Source organism: Symphodus melops (genome assembly GCF_947650265.1).
Source record: "Symphodus melops genome assembly, chromosome: 11".
NCBI lineage: Eukaryota > Metazoa > Chordata > Actinopteri > Labriformes > Labridae > Symphodus > Symphodus melops.
In genome coordinates this window covers 14,089,549-14,111,685 of record NC_136701.1, presented here as the reverse complement: position 1 = coordinate 14,111,685, position 22,137 = coordinate 14,089,549, and the positions used below count along the sequence as shown (strand labels likewise).

Genomic DNA, 22,137 nt, shown 5'->3' with positions numbered 1-22,137 from the left:
CAACTTAGTTACAAAAGAGATTTATTGTCATATGTACAGCCGGGATGTGACGAGGGAAACACTAAAAGGCAGATCTCAAGAGATCGTCCCAAGAAATGAAAGGACTGTAAATCTGACGCAATCTGACAAATCACATCCCCGATGTTTCCAAGAGCTTCAGATGCTGCACATGCTCCCACAACCCTTCCACTTCTTTATCCATAACTTACACTAAACACTGACAATAAGTGCAGAAAAATGAACATCCTTAAAAAAAAACATCTACCCAAAAGAAAAACTGTCAATCTGCACATGTTGTGCTGTTATTTTTTTTTTAACACTGCCCCTCTTTTCAGTAGGATTTCTGTAAACCAAAATATTTCAATAAAAAAACCTCTCAACAAAACACCAACTAATGAAATCTTGTTTAGTATCCAAGGGTGCGTGTTCAGCAATGCAACAGAGCTGGTATGTAACAATGCAAATGAAAAGAAACACAGACATCTACCATCCGCCTCATCAAAGCGGATCATTTATGTGCCTACAGCCTGCATGTCTGCAGAAAATGTGCAACTTCCTCCAACCGCTCAGACGAATCCTCCAAATGTGTAGGAACAAGTTATAACAGGTGCCAATTTGTCCATGACCAGTCTCAATCTCAGCAACTTTTAGTGTTACAGTGGTTTAAAGATTATTGCATATTTGTCACTTTAACGATCAGGTTCATTTTCAGGATCAACTGAAAATTCAGAAGTTCTAAATGTTCAATTGTGCAATCGTCCTTTGTTCTTGGTTCATCTCTGTCTCTTTAAGGTGACATCTATACTTCACAAAAGGGGAGAAGGACATCACTTGTCACCCAAACTATGCTGACTTAAACTTCATTATTTGTTTTAGTTGGTTGGTATAGCATCCTACTTAATATTCACAGGAAAGTATGCCAACTTCAAACAAACTACAATGCAAAATAATGAACACAGCCCATTAGTAAGACTGAGCAGCTCTCGAGATATGACTGTTAATAAACTGTGAAGTTGACCTGACTGATGTCAGCACATTGCTCTCAAATCTTTTAGCTGTTTTTAACTCACACAGTCAGCTTTACTGAGTACACGCCAACTGGTAGAAACAGCAATTATTTAAAAAAAAACAAAAAAACAAATGCAGGTGATATTTGGAACAAAATGTGCATGACTTGGGAAAGACAAATAGCATGCAAATATAGAAAATGGGAAGCCCATCTCAGTCCTGAGCTTTGGAGTGTTGGTTGGAGTGGGATCTGCCGTACGGGCTGAAATGACGGTCTTGTAGTAGCAAATAGTTGGTGTGGATGAGAGTGAGGACTTGATACTGGGAAGAGACTTCAAGTCGTAACAGAGGATGCAGTCCATCTTCAGTGATGCTGCCTCTTAGATAGGTACCTTCACACACAAATCCACACATATTTGTTAAATCTTAAAACGTGGGTCTTCTTCGATGCACATTATGTATAAAATTGTAGATATGGCAGCATGGTGTTTTTTTATTATTCTTTATATTTTACATTTTTTTAAATTATATTGTGTATCTTGGTAATTGCTCTCATTTTTTATTTTATTTAAGTACATGTTATTTTTTATTTTATATAAGTTCTTATTTTTTTAACCTTGTTTTTTCTTTCGCAGCAATACACCAAGACAAATTCCTCGTATATGTAAATATACTTGGCAACAAAAACGATTCTGATGGTTGATTTGCACAAAAAGCATCTGGTGTGTTGTGTCACTACTATACTATTACAACAGTTTCATCATGTGTGCGTACCTCTCCCAGTGTTTGTGGTTAAGTCCACTGAAATCCTCAAGCTTGGCGATTTCTTTGAGGTACTGAGCCAGTTTGTACAGCTCTCTGTCCTTCTCCCTGTTCATGTGGGCTTTCATGAAGGGTCGGATCTAACGCACAAAAAAGACACATACAAGCAAATAAGCTTCTGCAAAAAAATAAATTGTGCACGCTGTGCTGTGTGACAAATCAGAGGAAGAGGTCAATGTTGTGATGACAGTACTGGTCGCCTACCTTTAGTCCGTTCTGTGGATTCATGAGGAAGTTTCGTCCGATGTCGTCAAACATGATTGTGTTCTTCCTGTTGTAGAATTCTCCGTACTTCCCCCATATCACACCCAGAGGCTTCACCTGGATGTGTGCATGCCATCAAACACAATGCATGAATACTATCACCTTCTTAAAGAGACACAAACCTGGTTACATCAGCAGTATGTGTAACAGGTCAGTATAGGAGCAGCTGTGTGTGTACCAACCTCCACAACCCCTCTCTTTGGGGTGTGTACTGTGATCATAGCTGCACTGTCCAGCATGAACGTAATCTTGTAGTGAGGGTTGTCTGTCACTCCCAGTTCCTAAACACAAATGCACAGGCAGCAGTGTTAATCGACACTGCCACCTTTTGGCAGAAAGGGGTATAGTAACGTAACAATTCAGTCCAACACTAACAGGTGATTCTTGAAGACGAGTAAAGGAAAAGAAACAAAACATGTAGACTTACTTTCATTTTGGCATCAATCCATTTCATACTTGTTGCAGCTAGGGGGAGAAAAAAAGTGTCAGATGTATATTCTACAAGCTGCAGGCACATTGCTCGTTGGTTGTAATTCACAGCTATCCAATCCAATTAAATGACATTCTCCTGCTCATTTACTCTCAGCCTGAAGCTTTCAATGTAGTCTGACTGAGACGTCATAACAAGAGAAGAGAAGAAATAATACATACACCAGATGACAATGTCAAAGTCCTCGTAGGCTGACGTCAGAAACTCGTGAAGATATGGTCTCATTAGCTCCTGACCTGTTTCTGCACATGACTTATGATCTAAAGACACAAATCAAATAATGAAAGCTCTATGTCCACGATTAGGCTTTCAACAGGTACCTGCTATCAGAGCTTTTTGTGTAAATGCGTCATCTTTATAAAGTTAGTGCAGACATGGAGAAAGGAAACAGCCAGAAAATGATGTATAAATTAGAGCGCTAACTGTCACGTGCTATCATTTAAAAAGTTGTGAAGTGATTTGTCCATTTGGAAACCATTTAAAAGAGACAAATATCTGTGTCCTTCTAACTCACCAAACAGTGTATAATCGACGTCCAGTACCAGAAGATTCTTGCCTTCTCTGGGAGGGTTCAGCTCCTCCACCTTATAGTCTTTTACTCTGCGAGCAATTTTAGCCAAGTTCTCCTCTCTGCGCAAGGACAACAATATTTGTTTATCAGATAAATAAAGACACATACGTTTTTACACTCATGACACATTTATTCCAGCATTTAAACCAGAGAGCGATGAAAACAGAACCACACAAACCTGTTCTCCACTTCAATCACCTCTTCCTCAATGTCAAAATCATTGACCACATCATCGTTCTCTGGTGGTGGAGCTAAAACATCTTCCTTCACAAAGCACAACATGTACACAGTTAATATGAGTGTCCAGCAAAAAACAAAGGATATTGATAAAAAAAGGGGGAAAAAAATCTTACCAGGCTCTCCTCTCTGGTACCCATCATCATGATCTTAGTGTTTGGCTTCAGCTTCAGGGAGCCCAGCTTCACCTCATCTTCTGCTGGTTTACCTTTAGAACAGATCAAGAGATTAAAGTCGGGAATTTTCTTACACATTGCTCAAATAAGCACCAAGGCAAAAAGTATAATAAAATCCAAATATCATTAATCTGGTTTTAATATCACAAGGTGTTGCCTAAATTTGCTCCAAAAGATATAACCTCTCACCTTTAACTTTGAGTCCAAGTAGTTTCTGTCTCTCTGGTAGCACTCCAGTCAAGGTCTTAATGGACTGTTTCAGGTCCATAACTGTGTCCTCCTCAGACAGAGAACTGATGGAGTACTCCTGGCCCCCCCACTTGATGATCACTGATACCGACATGTCACAGTCAGGCTGCTCAAACACACGCGCGCGCACACAAACACACACACACACACTTAGCTCCAGCTGCACGTGCACACACAAGTGCACACACTTTCACGCTAAAAGACTATCACCAAGGTGATAAGCATGCACACACAACCCTGGAAAGAGAGGAGGGGGACAATAAGGAGAGGTGTCAGGAGGCTTGTGACTATAGCTTAAGTAAAACTTATGAAGAAGCTTTCAGCGACAAACTGTAAGCAAATCAAGTATTTGCAAGCGTTACAAATGTGTTGTTTTTGCTAACGAGTTACAAGCAAAGCGGGCAAATACGACCTAATCAGAGTTGGCAGCGATTGTCCCTCCTTGAGATGTTTATATTTTTAGCATGAGACGGCTAATATTAGCTAGCAACAATGTAAACAAGCAAGTTAGCCGGCCAACTCGCTGACAGTAGCTGACTGAGCAACACGGTTTAGGTTACATTACCTGAGAGAGCAAAATCACGCGTTGTACTCAGAAAATACAGTCAATTCACATCCAAAGTGTCATCAATGAATGAATGAATGAAGTTTGCCGTTCAGTTTCATTCAGAGCAAGGCGCACACTCTCCTCTTCCTGGCGTCCCAAATTCTACCGGATGTGACGTAGAAAAAAAAGCTTCGTTACCATAGTGACAGCAAATTAACAATGATGATGCTGATGATAATAATAATAATAATAATACTACAAACTAGAGTAGTTGAAATTGAAAAGATAAACAAATCAGAATTAGGAACTATAGAAGCATTATAATGGTTGCTATGCTCTAACCTCTGAATAGGTTTGAGTTGCTTTATCATTAATATAGTAACAATACTAAAGAAAACAAACAAGGAAAAGAAAGATATATATTCTTGGCCACTCAAATCAACAATGTGTGTTTTATTAACAGACAGTTCAGTGATTCTCCTGTTGTCAAGAACACTAAAAATGGTTTTTTATATTGCCTTTTTTTTTGACTGTCTAACTTAATACACTGTACATGTTCGAGGGAACAGTAACCTTTTTGGAATTGTCTTACCCTTCTGCTGTTGTGTATTGTTACTCTTTCCTTATGGTAATGTTATTATTGGCTATATATTAATTCTCTATATGTTGTAAAATTGGAAATCACTTGGTGGCATGTGTCTGTGAAAAGCTCTTCATAATTACATTTTATTTCCTGTTGATGTGACCAATGAAATGTCTTATTTTGGTCTTAACATGCAAATATGTACGTACAGTGTATGTATACTGAAACATTATTTATGTGAACATGTAACTTCGAGTAGGCACTCTCCATGTCTATGTCCAAGCCATATCCTGTGGAGTGGCAACTGGTCCTCCTCAGTGTCTTCCCCACAGGACAAGGCCATCAATATTATCTTTTATTTGTGTTTTGTTTTCTTTTGTCTTTTTGCAAATTGCTGTCTTTGTGTGTTTCATCCTGCACTGTCAGGCTTCCTCTATTCTATAATTATGAAAAACGAAATAAAATATATATTTAAAACAAATTTTCTTTGAATTTTCAATTTTGTCGATTTTCTTTCTTATTTATAATGGCTATCACACAGTTCCTTAACCTCAAATTAAGCCTACCGCGCAAGCACTACCAAGCCAGCCTCACCATTATCATTTATAACATTTAAGGGCTGGAAAACTATCTGGATCTCTAATGAGGAGCTTTAATCCCCTTGAAAGTAAAAATGTTAAAGTATGTTATGAAACACTGCAGCAGCAGTTAAAGAGTGTTAGTAAAATACGAGACTCTTCAAATAAACCAAGAGATTTAGTGGGACGGGCAACTGCGCATGCCCAGTACATCTTCCTTGCTCCTCTGGGGTAATGGCTGCCGGATGAGATGAACGGATCGGCCGCATCCTTTGCGAGCGAGGACCGTTAACTCGGGTGGTGCCGAGTTAAAATGGTCGATATCCGACCTGAAAAGCATCCCGAAACCATTGTACATATTGCGATCCTCGTCTTTAAATCGTAAGTAATCTTTTTTTCTTTGGCTGTAGCTAGTTCACAACGTCTAAGAATCTAGCGTGCTAGCTCGGCTAGCATTACAGTTGGACTTTGTAGGAAGGTGGGGGGGGGGACAGTTTCTGAATGTAAGAGATAACACTGACTACCTTTGTGTCTATGTGTTTGGACGTTGTTGTCTAAGGAGAGAACCTGAAACAAATAAACACGCCTGGTGTTATATTTGTTACCGTTGTGTTAATGTTAGCTGGGTTGTTGACAGTAGCTAACTATCCGCGATGCTAGCTGACTTCGTTAGCATGAGTTGTTGGCTCTGTGCCGGATGCAGCTCTTTATCAACACACAGCACACAGGCTGCTTCAGCTACATCACGAAGTCAGCAAACAGTACACATCAATAAAACAAAGTAACTCATTTGGTTTGACTGGAAGATTTGGAGCGGCATCGTACGAGCCAGTCTACTCAGTAAAGTGGTGCAGTGTTTTGCGGCTGAGCAGGTTTTTTTTTCTTCCGTCAAGACGGAGAGGTTACCAGAGTTCATATTTACCACAATAAACGCAGCACTCACGCATCCATGGTGTTGGTAGGACCGATGTGGTAGTTGTGAAATGAGCTTGTAGATATGTGTGAATTGTTGACGACAGATTTAAATACAGTGGTAGACGAAGGCGTTATATAAGCCTGGCTTCTGTGAAGTGATCTCTCTTTGGCCAGTCGTTGTCGCGGTGAATTTAGTGTTATGTAACATTTCAGGGTCCTGTCCTCGGCTGCAGGGATATGAATAAATGGAAACTCTGAAATAGTCTCTTGCAATATAAAGTAATTAAAGACTTGTGTGTTTAAAGGCCACGTGGTACGTGTGAGGGACCAAACACGCGAGGAGCGACTGAGACTTGGATCGATTTGAATTTCTGATACAGTTCACTTCTTTTATCTAACAGTCTTTTTTTCCCCACCAATCAACCAGAGGGTAGCAGAGAGCTAGCATGATAAAACTGGTGTCAATTTAGGGCATTATGCCCAAGTTTACACAACAATTAGAATGTATGCATGCTGAGTGAGAAAGCATTGCATGTTTACAAAAATCATTTATTATGACACTTTGTAACTCATGCCATGTGCTTAATGCTTATTTTGTGATTACAACATATTTCCACTAATCCTATCCTACAAATATACAAATTGTTGAAGGGTCTGATGATTTATATATATATATATATATATATATATATATATATATATATAAAATTATACTTTATTAATCCCACAAGGGAGAATTCGGTTTACACTCTTTGTAATGGGCATGAACACACTCATGCACAAACATTATCCTCATGACATGCATGAATGGAGAGGTCTCAGAGTGAGGGGGCTGCCCACAGTGAGCGCTGCAGAGCAGTTTGGGGTGCCTTGCTCAAGGGCACCTCGACAGTGCTCAGGAAGTGGAGTGGTACCTCTACAGCTACCAAACTAATTTCCGGACTTGGTCCGTGCTGTGGGTTGGGAACCGGAGGGTGACTGAGCTACTGCAGCCCGACTGTATGTTGATAGATGTAATGTATGTTGATAGATGTAATGCACCAATCCTAAAGTTATGGACAATGTCATTGTGAGTGTTAGCCCAGTAAGAACCTAATCATCCCCTGATGTCCATATTGTGACATTACACTCCAATCAATAACTTAAATGTGTGCAGTACCTATACATACCCGTGTGTCCATCACTGATCTGATAGTGAAAGAACATTGCAGTAGTGCAATAATGCAAATCATTTAGCATGACAGTTTTATAGCAACAATGGATTGATAAGATTTTATTATCCATATGATCAAGTCAGCATCTCCCTGATGATGATGATGATGATGATGACAGGTTTATAGTGTGAAAGACTTCTTTGCTTCTTTCCTCAGACATTGTACAATTCTGAAAAATTAGTCTTGCTTTATTAAATGTTCTAAAACAAAGCAGAATGGGTACAGTATGATTAGTGGAGGCAAACGGAATAGAGTGGGAAAACCTGAGGAGCAATATTTAAACTAGGCAGATATAGCATGTATGCCTCATTTGTCTCGGGCCGCCTGACGTTCAGTGACAGGTGCATTGAAACCCAGTGCGTTGCTTTAACACTAACCGTGCTTCTATGAGGTTGTGAGCAGACGTTCAGGGTGTGGATGACACAGAGCTGCCTGGATACTTTGCATGTACCAAAGTCTGGATGGGTTTTTGACTGAGGGATTTTATCTATACAAACCACGGCATTGGGGGACGTGAGCAGTGCTGCTTCTCCTGCTGTAAATCTTTCGCCTGATGTACTGAAGTGTATTTCTTTAAGAACTGTAACATCTCTTTGGTGTTCCCTTTAGAATCGTTAACAGTCTGATCCTTTTCCATCACTGAATGAGCAGCAGAGAGGAACGTGGCTCCGGCAGGCACAATAAATAAACCAAGGGAGGAACTCAGTATACAAACTAATGAAGTTGTGTTTGGTCGTCGGGTTTGACTTTGTTGACTGATCCACCCTACACAAGCACACAAAAACCCAGAGTCAGCAGCAATACAACACTTTGTGACTTTGTGTTTTGTTTTCAGCAACAACTTGAATCTCAAACTCTAAAACGAGATGAGAACTTGATATCTGATGATAGTGCTTTTATCTGAACAGTGAACAGCGGCCCCTTCTCAATGTGAAGCTTAAACACATAATTGCCTCGTCTTGTAAAACTGTCATTTGTTCCACCTCCTCCTTAGCACCACTCAGGAGTTTTTCAGTTTCCGTACTACAAACACGTTAGCATTGTGAATGGTTGTAATGTGAAGATGTTTAGACTCAAACAAGCATTTGGGGCTTACATGTGCACTTCAATGGATTTTTGAATGTGACTGAACAAATGTCATCATGGCCTTTTGGTTTCTCGTAGCAGCAGTACTTATATTGGATCATTCCATCCTCCTTCCCCAACATCCAAAACTGTCCTCATTGAAGTTTCTTTTGCTGAAAATAGTCCCGCTGATTTGAACTTCCCAAGGAAATCAAATGGAGTTTGTCAAAAGCTGCGAGTACTTGGGTTCTCTTCTCGACTGTGAGCAGTTTCTCCAGAACTCATTTCACTTGAAGCCTTCGGCTCCATGTTAAAAGTCAAAGCAGGGGATCGACATACCCTACCTTTATTTCTACTCTTATCTTAGGGGACATCTAAATATTAGGTCCGTATTTATAGCAAATGTGCTTTCCTCTGGATGAATTTAGTTTTTGCTTTAAAAATCGCACGCTCTCGTGCATGCAGGAATTTTACGAGTAAAGACGAAATAAAATAAAAACATGTTGGAAATATACTTGGTTGGTTTACGTAAAAAACCATTCCTTAAAGCTGCAGTGTGAACAGGACTGTAGAGTACTAATGTATCCGTGAAGACTTCACTGAACGTTTAAACAGTCTACCACGTAGGTGTCATTAAAGAAGTTGCAGGGATTTCCCCTCAATACATAATTTAAAACCTTCGCCTCAGCTATTAAAAAAAAAAAAAGCTTAAGAGATGTTGTACACCGCACTTGTTATCATTGGAGTGAGAATTTTAAAACCACACGTCTTCTGAATGCAGGGAAATGGTGACTGTTGTTTGGCACTTTTCTATCCAGTACATGTATGCAGAGTTATCTTTCCCCCCCTCATCCTTTTTTATAACTGCTGCATATCTCAACTGCATACCCAATTAATCTTGATCTTCATTTCGTGCCTTGTCTCTGCTTTTCTGCAGCGCACCCACCGTTTACATCCCGTCTTAGTGGTCAGTTCTGCCTGCACGTCAGAGGCTCAGCTGAGGCCATGGCAGTGAAGGACCGCGTGGAGGCGGTGCTTAACGTGGGTCTGCGAGTTCCCAGCATCATGCTGCTGGATGTCCTGTACCGCTGGGACGTCAGCTCCTTCTTCCAGAAGATCCAGCGCTCCAGCCTCTCAAACAACCCCCTGTTTCAGTACAAATACCTGGCTCTCTACCTGCACTACGTAGGTCAGTATGGTATCACACACACACACACACACACACACACACAGAGACAGACGGGTACAGAGAGGGAATGTTTCAGGACAGTCTGCCCTGAAAATCTTGGATTCACACTGTGTGTTTGTGTTTGTAAGTGTGTGCTGTCAGACTTGGCTTCAGTTAGTTTATGAACTAATAGGCTTGGTATGTGCTGATGTGTGTGTGTGTTTGTGTGTGTTATTGTATTTACCTGTGTGAATTGCTTGCAGGTTACATCCTGAGCTTGGTGCTCCTGACTCTGCCTCGTCAACACCTGGTCAAACTCTACCTGTACGTGCTGACAGCTTTGCTGCTGTTCGCTGGTCACCAAGTTTCAAGGTACTCACAGATTTCCCGACTTGAAATGCTTTGTTGGCACTAAATTCAAAATCGTCATTTTCAAAAGCAATACCATTTCTGAGATTTAACATTAGATGTCGTCTCTGTGATTTGTTAAAAAAAATGAGGGTTTCCATGCTTTTTGCAAATCATCACATTCTGTTTTTATGAACATTTACCTGACTGGATCTGTACTAAAGTATTAAAGCCTGACTGTATTGTGTATCTATTGACTGTAGAGGTTAACACGTTCCGGTGACTTAAAGCTTCATGGTGCATATGAATGCATGATCAGACCTGTTAACCGTGACCTTTGACCTCTCTTTGTCAGGGATTATGTGCGCAGTGAACTGGAGTCTGGCCTTGAAGGACCCGTCTACCTGGAACCCCTGTCCATGAACAGATTCACCACTGCCCTCATCGGTATGAAAGCACACTCTCTGACTCGACATGGCAGGGAGTCATTGAGACATTTGACATGTCATGGGGCGTACATGGGGCGTGACCTAATCACTAGGTCACCAGCCCCTCTTCAGTTTCATTCCTACTTGGATCCTTTTTATTTTGACATTATAGGACTACAACTGGAGTCCCTTTTACAGAATAAATCCCTCCTCTGCATATGAAGAAAGAACTTCTCTCTTAGAATTAGAGCTCTTACTGTACCTGTGTTTGCTAATATTTACTGGGACTTAATCATTTTAACGTTGTATGGCATGGCCGCTCTTTGGTCAAACTTTTTTTTTCTGGTCAGCTGTGATATGTGGTTAACATGGGCTGTATGTTCTTGGGTCCACACAGTAGAATATGGAGTCTCGACTGTTCTGATTTCAGTGCACAGTGAAAGTCAAAATGAGACAGATGCAGTGATGTATACTGCTGCAGAGTGAGGAGGGGGGGGGGGGATTTAAAGGATCTAAATGTGAACGTGTTCTCTCTGTTTTTGATTTTTCAGCTTTTAAGGAGGATGAGCATTTCCTCCTGCGTCAGAAAACATTACGATGTTAACAAGTGTGCAGATTTCATATGTGACGTTTCAGGCACGTTCCTTCTATGCTGTCCACTCATGTGATCTCTTTGTTTTTTAGGTCAGCTGGTGGTGTGTACGCTGTGTTCCTGTGTGATGCAAACCAAGAGGATTTGGCTCTTTTCTGCTCACCTCCTCCCTCTGGTTGCCAGACTGTGTCTGGTCCCATTGGAGACCATCGTCTTCATCAACAAGTTCTCCATGATCTTCACAGGCCTGGAGGTCATTTACTTCCTGGCTTCTAACTTGTTGGTTCCATACAACCTGGCAAAGACCGCCTACAGGGAGCTGGCTCAGGTGGGGAGGGAACAAAAATGCCTCTGTGGCCTCATGTTGCACGTTTTCTCAAATATATAACTACATGTTAGAATAAACAGTCCCTCCAGGAAGTTGCGATTTTGCGATTGCAAATTCAACCAATCCCCGCAATTTCTGAGCGAACTTTGTCGTTGAGGCAGTTGAATATGCTTCACAAAGTAAATCGCTCTGCTCAGGTTAAAATATCACTCAGTCACATCAAAGTGTGTGCTAGGAAATAATTGACATGGGGAAAAAATCGCCGCGATTTTTGCTTCCTGCCGCAACTTTTGCTTCCTGCCGCAACTTAATTGCGAAAAACATGGCAACATGCGTTCCAATTTTTTGGAAAAGCTGCCACGAAATCAGGCATTTTAGGCCGCAACAATCCCCCAAAAAGTCTGTGAAATCCTGGAGGGACTGAATAAAGTAGTCCTGGAGTATTTCTTATCCCTTTCTTTACTCGGTCTCTGCCCGCAGGTGGTGGAAGTGTACGGACTGCTGGCTCTGGGGATGTCTCTATGGAACCAGCTGGTCCTCCCGGTTCTCTTCATGTGTTTCTGGCTGCTGCTGTTTGCGCTGCAGATCTACTCCTACTTCAGCACCAGAGACCAGCCTACCTCACGGGAGAGGCTACTTTTCCTCTTTCTGACCAGGTGAGAACGAAGCAGATGTATTGTGAAAGGGGAGATTACACATCTCTGCCCCATTCAGCAGGTGGCCCACTCGCAGCATCACCTTCTTTTAATGGGTTCACTGATGCTTTGTAGATGTCTGCTGCTCTCAGATCAGCCTGTTGGGAACATTTGAAGTCTCCTGGTCTGTTCTAATGTTCTAAATGAAGAGTGTGATTTTTTTTAAAGAGTGCATGGCACATTGTAATTGTTCTTTATTGCCTGCTATTAAGACCAAAGACTTGGTTCAAGAACAGCAGGAAGCCAAAAAAGAATGGGTTCTCCTTTCCTGCCAAACAAAGTGGCTTACAAACATGACAATAGTTGACATTTGTGAGTGAACATGAATCTACGATGTTACAAGTGACGCAGCTAACAGCAGCAGTTTTGGTGGAGTTGGTTTAAAAAGAAATGACTTCTCTTTTTGTTGTTTGTGTCTGATCTCTTTCTTCTCTTTGCTCCGCCCCCTTCCTGGTCCTCAGTATTGCAGAATGTTGCAGCACACCGTACTCCCTGCTCGGTCTGGTTTTCACCGTCTCCTTTATTGCTCTGGGAGTTCTCACACTCTGCAAGTTCTACCTGCAAGGTTACAGAGCCTTCATGAACGACAACACCATGCACAGGTTAGAGCGAGTGCACGTCCGTTTGTTTCCCACACGTCTTGTCGGTTTGCAGCCGCACGTTTGACCCCGTTTGTTTCCTGTCTCTCTCTCTCTGTGCGTGCGTGTGTGTGCGTGTGTCTGTGTGTGTGCAGGGGGATGACGGAAGGCATCACCCTGCTGATCCTCGCTGTTCAGACCGGCCTGATCGAGCTTCAGGTCATCCACCGAGCCTTCCTCCTCTCCATCATCCTCTTCATCGTTGTTGCGTCCATCCTGCAGTCCATGCTGGAGATAGCTGACCCCATAGTCCTGGCCCTGGGAGCATCCAGAGATAAGTAAGAAGTTGTTATTTTTACCTCTCTTAGCAATTAAAAAAAAATATATATATCTTCAACAATAAGGTACCACATGTCTATTAAAAACAGATTTCCATGAAGAACAGGCTTGTTTTTCCTCGACATGTTAGCGACACTTTGGAAGACAGTAACGTTGCTAACGGTCTTCTCTCTCTCTTTTTGTTTTTTGTTCCTGCTCTGTGTGTCCTGTAGGAGTTTGTGGAAACACTTCCGAGCTGTGTCTCTGTGTCTGTTCCTGCTTATCTTTCCAGCCTACATGGCCTACATGATCTGTCAGTTCTTTCACATGGACTTCTGGCTTCTCATCATCATCTCCTCCTCCATCCTCACATCACTGCAGGTGACGCGCACGCACACACACAGGCAGCAGTTGAAACGTCAGACTGTATTTCATTTGATCCCAACATGAATCCTCTGAGGATTCTTTGGCATCTGCACTTTGAGATGAAGAATGAAGTTAGACCAAAATGCTGACACACGTTCCTCAAACGTCCCCAGGTTCTTGGCACTCTGCTGATCTATGTGCTCTTCATGGTGGAGGAATTTCGTAAGGCTCCAGTGGAGAACATGGACGAAGTTATTTACTGTGTCAACGGGACCTACAGATTGCTGGAGTTTCTGGTAGGTTTTACACGTGTACACGCAAAAAAAGAGGCATCATTGACACACCAAATTAAGACATCTTAACATCACTGTTACTGATTTTTTTTTTTTTTTTTTTTCTCTCTTTTTTCCCCTTGCAGGTAGCCGTGTGTGTGGTGTGCTATGGTGTGTCGGAGACTGTATTCGGGGAGTGGAGCGTGATGGGCAGCACCATCATCCTGGTCCACTCGTACTATAACGTGTGGCTCAGAGCTCAGCTGGGCTGGCAAAGCTTCCTGCTCAGGAGAGATGCTGTAAACAAGATCAAAAGCCTCCCCACGGCCAGCAATACACAGCTGGAGCAGTACAACGACATCTGCGCTATCTGCTACCAGGTATGGGTTACTAGGTTTGTGTGGTTGTGATTAAACACAGAGAGGACGTGGAAAAGTAATAATCTCAAGCTTCAAGTAAGGAAAATAATCTTAGGAAAAAATAACAACATGGTCTGTGTTTTTTCTTTTCAGGACATGAACAGTGCAGTGATCACTCCCTGTAGTCATTTCTTCCACGCTGGCTGTCTGAAGAAGTGGCTTTATGTCCAGGAGACATGTCCCCTCTGTCACTCGCAGCTCAAGAGCCAATCCCCAACCACCACAGTTTCCAACCAAGACACACCTGCAGCCAATCAGGGCCCTGCCGGGCAGGAAGAAACCAAAAATGAGCAAGACGGCGGTGCTTCTACAGACAGTGGGAAAGAGGAGGAGAAGGAGAGAGATCATGGACCTGCTATGTCAGATGGAGAAACCGCCGCCTCCTCCTCCTCCTGTTGTGTCCCCGCCGCTCCCAAGCACACGCCCAACACTCCAGCAACATCATCATCGTCTTCTTCTTCTTCGTCCTCTCCTCTTCCCCCACCTGGGACTCAATCTGAGTCTCCCGGAGATGATCCCTCTCCATCTTCCTCCTTCTCGCCTTCTTTTGACACTTTGGGCATGCACCTTTCCGTCTGTCATCACTCGCCCTCGCATCCCTCAGTCCAGGAAAATGCAACCCTCGCTGAACCCGAACCAGACCCCGCCCCTCAGCTACAACCAGGCTTCCTCCTGGACAGCAAGGAGTCGTCTAGTGTTCCATCAGCACAGCCTGAACAGCCCTCCTCCTCCTCCTCCTTTGAGGGACAGTCCCCCCTGCCATGCAGCCTCTGAGCCCCATCACGACACACAAGGACAAACACGCATGCGCATAGACATACACTGAACACCCCATAAGCCAAAGTTCTGCCTGTATTCAGCAGGTTGAGCTGTTGGCTATCTCATTTCTTAAGTTTGACCAAAACAGTCCACAACAAGTTGAAGAGAAAAATAACCACAAGCAAAAGACAAGATACGTTTTCATTTCATGCTTGTGATGACACAGAAGAGGATTAGGGCCACACACACACAAAAATAAAATCACATTGTGGCCTAATTTCCCCCCCCCCCCCAAAAAAATTCTAAGAATAAGGTTTAGTTTTTTCAGTGGCCCTTGTCCTTTTCTGTACGATGATGTCATGATGGTGGGCGAAACTTTTTCCACCTCTTAAATCTTGATTCCCCCCCCCCCCCCCCCCCCCCGTGTACGAGAAAGCGATAATGTCATCTCAAAATGAATTGGTACTTTTCATCATGTCGACAAAATGTGAAGTCCTGGATCACGTTAGTGTCACTTCACTTATTCTTCTTGTTTCATAGATTTAGACTTTAATATAAGAAAGTAGCTCTTCTCCTTTCAATCCCATAGGCCTCATCTGACGGTTGCTCCCATCCTGACTTTTCTACGTTTGCGCATCTTCAGTCAGTATTCGCTGAACATTCCCCCGTGTTCAGGGTTTCTCTCTAGTCCTGTCGGTAATGAGACATGGTTCAGAGGTGTTGAGAGCTTAGGAGACGCGTTATTACTTACGGTTACAACATTTAAAAGAGTGACAAAGTCTTAACATTTCATCAAATCAACAAACTTCTTAAGCAGTTTTGATGAAGACTTTCAGTCTTCACTGTGGGGCGACTGTAGTTTTATGTGTAAGTGGACACACAAAGACTGAATGTGGTCATCACATGACCTGAAGCCTGAAGATTTCTAGTGTGGTCCTCTTCAATGTGACAGTGTGAACAACGGTCAACTTTCATTTCATGTGTTATGCATTCTCTGACATAATCCCACATTTGAATCAAACGTGTTGGCTGGTCCCAACAACAACAAAAAAAGTTCTTCTCCTCATCGCCAAACTTTTGTATTACTGTTGAAGAGGTCTTTATTGAGCACTACTCAGACTGAAAAATGAGACTGCGAGAGATGAGGGGGATAACGTGAAACAAAGGTCACAGTTTTTTTTGTTGTTTTTTTAACGTGAGTTTTTGAGTATTTGAAGAGTAAAGTATTCCAGTGCAGGCTTGGTGCCATAACTTTTGTTGTCAGAGACGCTCAACTTCATTCACGGTACTCTTACTCCTCTTCTGATTTACAAACACATTGTCTCTGCCCTCCATCCTTTTTATATGACCTCACTCCATCCCAGCTCTGCATTGGCCAATCAAATCAAAGCCCCATGTCATGGACCATCATTCTCCTCCCTTTGCTGCGCAGGCATTACGTGAAATGTTTCTACCAGCACATTAAGCCGAATGATTGGAAAGTCATTTTGTATTATCATACATGAACACATGCACACACTTAGCCAGCTCCTGTACTCAGCAAAAAGGGCGGGCGGTGGGAGTTCTTTGGATTGAAAGACTCAAATTTGTGAAAATGCCTGAGAGTCCTGATGCACGCTTATAAGTAGAGCTTGCACGCTGCCACTGTTACAAAGCATTTCTACGTTTGTCCCCACTGTGTGCTAAACCCCTTCCCCCACCCCACCCCCGTGTCTGGTTTTTGACATGGCTTTTTTTTTTGCTTTTTTTTCCCCTTCTTTTGCACTAATGTCATTTCTACTTGCAAACGCTCCAAAGCTGTTCTGAGGCTGTCAGCAACCAAATACCCCCCCTGAAACGTTTGTGTACTAGGACACAGCCCATTCTGTTTGTGTGTAATGTAGATAAATGTTGCTCTCTATGACATCTATATTAAAGCAGGGGGAGCGTTGTTATATGATGAAGTTCAGGACTAGATTTCACCAAAGCTTCTCAGCAGTTCAATGTTCTTTGTTACTTTTACATGTTTGTGAAATAAGACACACTTCAAACTGAGAGGTTTTGGAGAAAAGAGCTTTCTGATCTTTGAGACCAGTCAGTGTTGGTGCTTCCTCCTGCATGTATGACGCGTCCTCAAGCTGGTGTGATCACTCTGGTGCCCTCTACTGTTAGGAGTGGGATCAGCATGGCGCAGACGAAGCAGGAGAAGCACAAGTTAACCCTCAACAGTATTATTACTACCACTATTACTAAAGGTCTTATTACTGAATGAATTCTTTGTTTTCATATAAAGCATTGGCTTCGGGGCTGAAAATGAATACATTATCGATGTAGGATCAAACCTGACCAATGATGTTTCTTTCTTTCTTTCTTTTTTTTTGGAAGATGAAATGTAGAGTTTGATGTATTTTGCACACGTTCCTGTGAATGACGAAAAATAAGGACTTTTTTTGCATATTCTTGAATGATGGTTTTATCATGAGCTCCATTCTTCATAAACTTTAATTTAGTGGTTGGTGGTTACAAACATTTCAACATCTCCTGAAACAAACCTTTGTTTTCAATCTTGGAGCATTTGAACTGTCACATACTCGAGACGATAGCTGTCATTGGAAACTGAATGTGATTGTGCATCACAGTATTAAACTATCAGAGAAGTCTGATTCCAGACGTCTTTGCTCTGTTTTTTTTTTCTTTATGTTGGAGAAGCAAGCAAATATGACAGTACTCTCTGATGACGTCTAGTCTGAATGGGTTTTTTTTTTGGAAGATAAGACAGTTCTGCTGCCCCATACTGTTTCCTCTCATGTTAGTTGATCATGTTTAGGGCTGTTCTTTCTCAGATTGCCTACAGATCTTGTGTTTTTTTCTTTTCTTTTCTTGTCTGGTTAAGTCCCGCCTCCTCCACACATGATTAGGAGATAATCTGTACAACCTGACTCTGGATGCCAGTTCATTTCTGTTCAAAAGCGTCCACGTTGGTTTTGGACTTTATATGCCTGGCATTGCCTTGGTTCTTTTACAAAATAATGAATGTCAGTAATAAATGAACCATCCACTCTGGACTCTGCTTTGATATCTATTATGAGTTATCACTTGAATATATTTCTTATAATAAACATGTTAAATAGTTTTGTTTCCAGCATTAGCAACAGTCATTACATTAGTGTTTATTCTCTTCATTAAAAGTTGATCTAAAAATTAATTATAGGATATGTGATATTATTGTAGAACGGTTGTCTAGTATAGTAACCTCCAGAAATGTGTGAATTTCAGTGTTTGAAAATTAAGAGGCTCATTCTATAAGACTCGTTTGTTCACTTTTTAAATGTGTTGATGTACAATACTTCATATAGGTTATTTAAACAGAGTGATAAAATGGTGAATAATAAAAATATTATGTACATATTACATATGATATTAGACAAACAGATCCCATACACAAACCTAAAAATTAGGGTTTTTTCTTAGAGAAGCAGCCAGTTGAATGAACTTTGAATTTGCCTTATTTTTTAGTAGATAAGTTATTAAATCTTGGCCCGTTGTCCGTAACCCTCATGTTATAATCATTAAACATTAGATTATAACATCTCACATAATTTGAAAAGATATGAGTTTAAACAACTTTATATAAAATATTATTTGTTCTATGTGAACACCATTAATAATTGACCTCTGAACCTTAGTTTTGGTTTGCTAAGGTCCGTGTCTGGAATTGGCCCTTCCGGGCGACTGCAGAAAAATGGCGGATTCCGTGGAAACCGGAAACTGACGGTGGAAACATGGCGGACCCCCAGGTTGACCCCAGCTGCCCATGTAATAAGAAACATCCCTTTAACGGTAAACACATTGCAGGGAGCCTCATCCGGAGTTAATTATAAACTTTTAAACACACATTTTTATAAGATGTATTTCATGTCTCGGCTAGCTCCTCCAATTATATCCCGCAATCTGAAAAACTGGACCTTTAAACTTTGTGGGGTTTTAATTTTTACAGTCTGTGGTGTTGAGTAATACGTTAGAACTTTCATGTGGACATTTTTTGGGAGGCACGGATGATAATAAGAAGTTTATATTACTACAGGCCCGCTGATGATTTCTGTGTGAAAATCTCCATGGTGGAAATATGTGTTGAAATGAACTATTTGTCGACTAGCCTATATGAAGGGTTGTGCACCAGAGGGCGCTGTTGTGTTGGGTTTAAAGTAAGTGAGACCTTATTCGTCAGACGAACCGCGCGCGGACACACCATAGACGGGGACACACACACACACACACACACACACACACACACGGGACCTTTTGCGTCGAGGTAACCTATTGTTGCCTACTGGACAAAGTCGCGGTGACAGACAGCAGCCTAAAAAGTGGTTGAATGTCTAAGTGATTTTGTTTGATTGAATCTGTCGTTAGGTTAAATAAACTCATTTAGTCCATGTTTTTTTTTTATTTATTTATTTTTTTTTAAATACATGCCTTAAATAGGTTCATCTTAAAAAAATGTTTTAGACTACCACGTCCTAGTATGTGTTGAAAACCTTTGAACATATGAAGGATCTGAATCTTTGTTTATGCCGATACTGATCTGTTGTGTTTCATTAATAAAAGATGACATTTCTCCCGGCTTTTTTGAAAGTATTCTCAAATTTCAGACCTTAATAATTTCAAGAGATTAACTTTGATTGATTTTAAGTCATTGCCGTTGACATTTTAATGGACTGTAATATGCGGAGATAGAATTTTTTTAAATTTTTTTTTTATAGGGTGATACATTTGCCTTTTATCCCACTCGGATCGATACAAACACCAGCCCCTCTTAACACTCCTCCATCCCTTCACATGTATCTTTTCCTACACGGCCTGATCCTTCCCTCTATAAGCAGGAAATTGGAGCATAAAAGACTCTTATTCTCCATAATCAAGGTCAAGAGCGTTTTTCAATCACCTTTGGGAATTAAACCCTGGAACAGCGCCAGTTGCTCCTGCCAATCATCCCCACAGCCGGCTGAATAATACAAAAGTTGTTGACCTTTTGGCACCTCAGCAGATCAATACGCTTCAGCGTTGTTTTATTATAAGAGTTCTCAGAATTATCTATTAATATTTTTATTTTTTATTTTTTTTGGATTCCCCCTTCGGCTTCGTGATAAATAGTTCCAAATAACAGATGGTGCTTCAGGGAAAGACAAAGCGGGAAAATCTGGTAGCAATTATCCTCAATTATGTTCATTGTTATTTTGAGCTAATTATTGTTATTGTCACTTTTGTTTGTGCGTCTTGCGGCGCTGGGCTGCAACGAGCAGGCCCGCGGAGGACAATGGGGAGCAGGGATCTGTTGTGACGATGAAATATGGCTTTCATAATTGAGCATAACCACTTTACTCTAAATAAAAGTGACATCTAAATGTGAATGCGAGGGTTCATATCAGATTAACCGAATGTCTGCGACTAAATTAATCTGATACTGGATCTATAGACTGTTTTTTTCGTGCAGAAAAAAAATCTCATTTGTGTCGTTCTGATGTCTCGATTTTTTCTCTATTTGTTTTCCTAACCTAATTACATTAAGTTGTAAAAATGTTTACAAATAGGCTATATGAAAAAAGGCTCAAATATTAACAGGCCTAAAATCAGGTTTTAGACAACAAAATGCAGAGCGTATTTTCATCGTTCTTTTTCCTTATTCGATATTTTCAAGGCACTGTGCGTAAAAAATGATGAACATCCCGTGCATTATTGGCTTATTATAGGTGATCTTGAAACGAGAGATGTCTGCCTTGCTGAAGCCCATCCAGACGTTTTTCATCGCAGCATCCTGAGCGCCATGAAGTCTGCGACTCTGCAGGACCAAAAAGAAACTTTCCAGGAACCATTTTCCTTGTTGTGGTGCTCATATGAATTTATTCTCACATTGACAGAGACGAGATATCGTTTGCCAAGTCATTTGAACAAGCACAGAGAGGGTTCCGTACCCGGACTGGACCCTTAGTGGATGGGAAAGTGAAGATGAGCTCCGAGTCCGCTGCTTGGAGAGGACCTGACTCTTCTCGTTTATTTGGGGGCGTCTCCTCTCCTCTCCTCCCGTCCTGTCCCCTCCCCTCTTTTTCTCTCCATCCTTTCTCTCTCTCTCTCTCTCTCCCCCGGGGCTGGAGAAGCCCGTGTTTGGTTCTCAGAGAGAGAGAGAGAGAGAGAGAGAGTCCTCTGGGAAGAGTCACAGAGCGGTTTTTTTGCTCAGAGAGGGAGCAGAGCGGCGAGAGGAAGCAGCGCTGCTCCGGACACCACAGAACCCATCACGTCCCGGATCACAAAGTTGAGGGGCGAAGAGAGAAAGAGCAAAGCGCGATAAGAGGAAGAACGAAAAGTCAGAAAATTATGACATCTGATCCGGAGGCGAGTTGATCTCCTTTTAATCTGTTTGACAGTTTGAACTGTGGATCTCTGCGCGCACCGGAGCGACTTTGAACACATGTTCCTGGTTCTGCTGCTGGCGCCCTGCATTCTCCCTGAACGATTCTATCCACCTTTACGAATTCTGAAATCCTGGATTCTACTTTCCCAATATGATCGCCTCTTATTTTTAGGCACTTTCACTCCCCCAGGACCATATTCAGAGGACGAAACAGATACCTGCTTGGTTTCTTGTGAAGCGCATGCAAAGAGCGTGACCACGTTGCTTCTTTTAAATCCGACCTAAGGATCCACAGGGGAGCAAGTGCACATCCAGTCGAGAGAAAGACTGAGAATCTACGGAGGTTTGTTCATGTTTGGGATCCAGGAGAGCATCCAGAGAAGCGGCAGCAGCCTGAAGGAGGAGCCGCTGGGAGGAATGAACACTGTCCGGAGCTGGATGCAGGGGGGCGGCGTGCTGGACGCCAACACAGCCGCCCAAAGGTGAGCTGTCCTCCGAGTAAAGGAAACTACCAGATATTGTTTTGTCAGGACCCTGTGGTGGTCTTAGTAAGGCACAGATGGAACTGCTGTCTGGGGGTTAAAAATCTGGATTGATAATTTTTTTTTTTTTAGGTCAGGGCATAGATCTCTAAAACATGAGGACCTACAGATATCGAACTGTCATAAAAACAGCATGTGTGCCATTTTTTAAACACGTGCGTCTTTGTACCAAACTGAAATCAAAAGATGAAACAGATGATTGTTTTACTGATTATTT

At 41.8% G+C, this 22,137-nt stretch overlaps 3 protein-coding genes across 3 annotated transcripts in view; 2 read left to right on the top strand and 1 right to left on the bottom strand.

Moving 5' to 3' along the window:
- Nucleotides 1-4: 4 nt before the first annotated feature.
- Nucleotides 5-6,629, bottom strand: ublcp1 (ubiquitin-like domain containing CTD phosphatase 1). The gene is made up of 12 exons (XM_079356650.1): nt 6,448-6,629; nt 4,383-4,526; nt 3,758-4,054; nt 3,509-3,600; nt 3,334-3,419; nt 3,099-3,214; nt 2,746-2,844; nt 2,522-2,559; nt 2,277-2,375; nt 2,035-2,151; nt 1,783-1,910; nt 5-1,400 (listed from the first exon to the last, which is right to left on the bottom strand). The coding sequence occupies exons 3-12, from the start codon at nt 3,909-3,911 to the stop codon at nt 1,373-1,375; spliced, it is 957 nt and encodes a 318-aa protein (XP_079212776.1). The 5' UTR covers nt 3,912-4,054; nt 4,383-4,526; nt 6,448-6,629; the 3' UTR covers nt 5-1,372.
- Nucleotides 5,722-18,034, top strand: LOC306832188 (RING finger protein 145-like). The gene is made up of 12 exons (XM_079356648.1): nt 5,722-5,906; nt 9,657-9,908; nt 10,151-10,259; nt 10,591-10,682; nt 11,348-11,583; nt 12,064-12,239; nt 12,740-12,880; nt 13,012-13,194; nt 13,408-13,555; nt 13,714-13,840; nt 13,963-14,192; nt 14,325-18,034. Exons 2-12 carry the CDS (start codon nt 9,725-9,727, stop codon nt 15,003-15,005), a joined length of 2,307 nt encoding a protein of 768 aa, XP_079212774.1. The 5' UTR covers nt 5,722-5,906; nt 9,657-9,724; the 3' UTR covers nt 15,006-18,034.
- Nucleotides 18,035-18,678: 644 nt separating this feature from the next.
- LOC306831673 (transcription factor COE1-like) overlaps nt 18,679-22,137 on the top strand; it is an 81,204-nt gene continuing 77,745 nt past the window's right edge. Inside the window, exons 1-2 of the mRNA XM_079355876.1 lie at nt 18,679-18,809; nt 21,665-21,860. Of these exons, the coding sequence (XP_079212002.1) occupies nt 18,752-18,809; nt 21,665-21,860 (254 nt within the window). The 5' untranslated portion in view covers nt 18,679-18,751. The remainder of the gene's footprint in view (nt 18,810-21,664; nt 21,861-22,137) is intronic.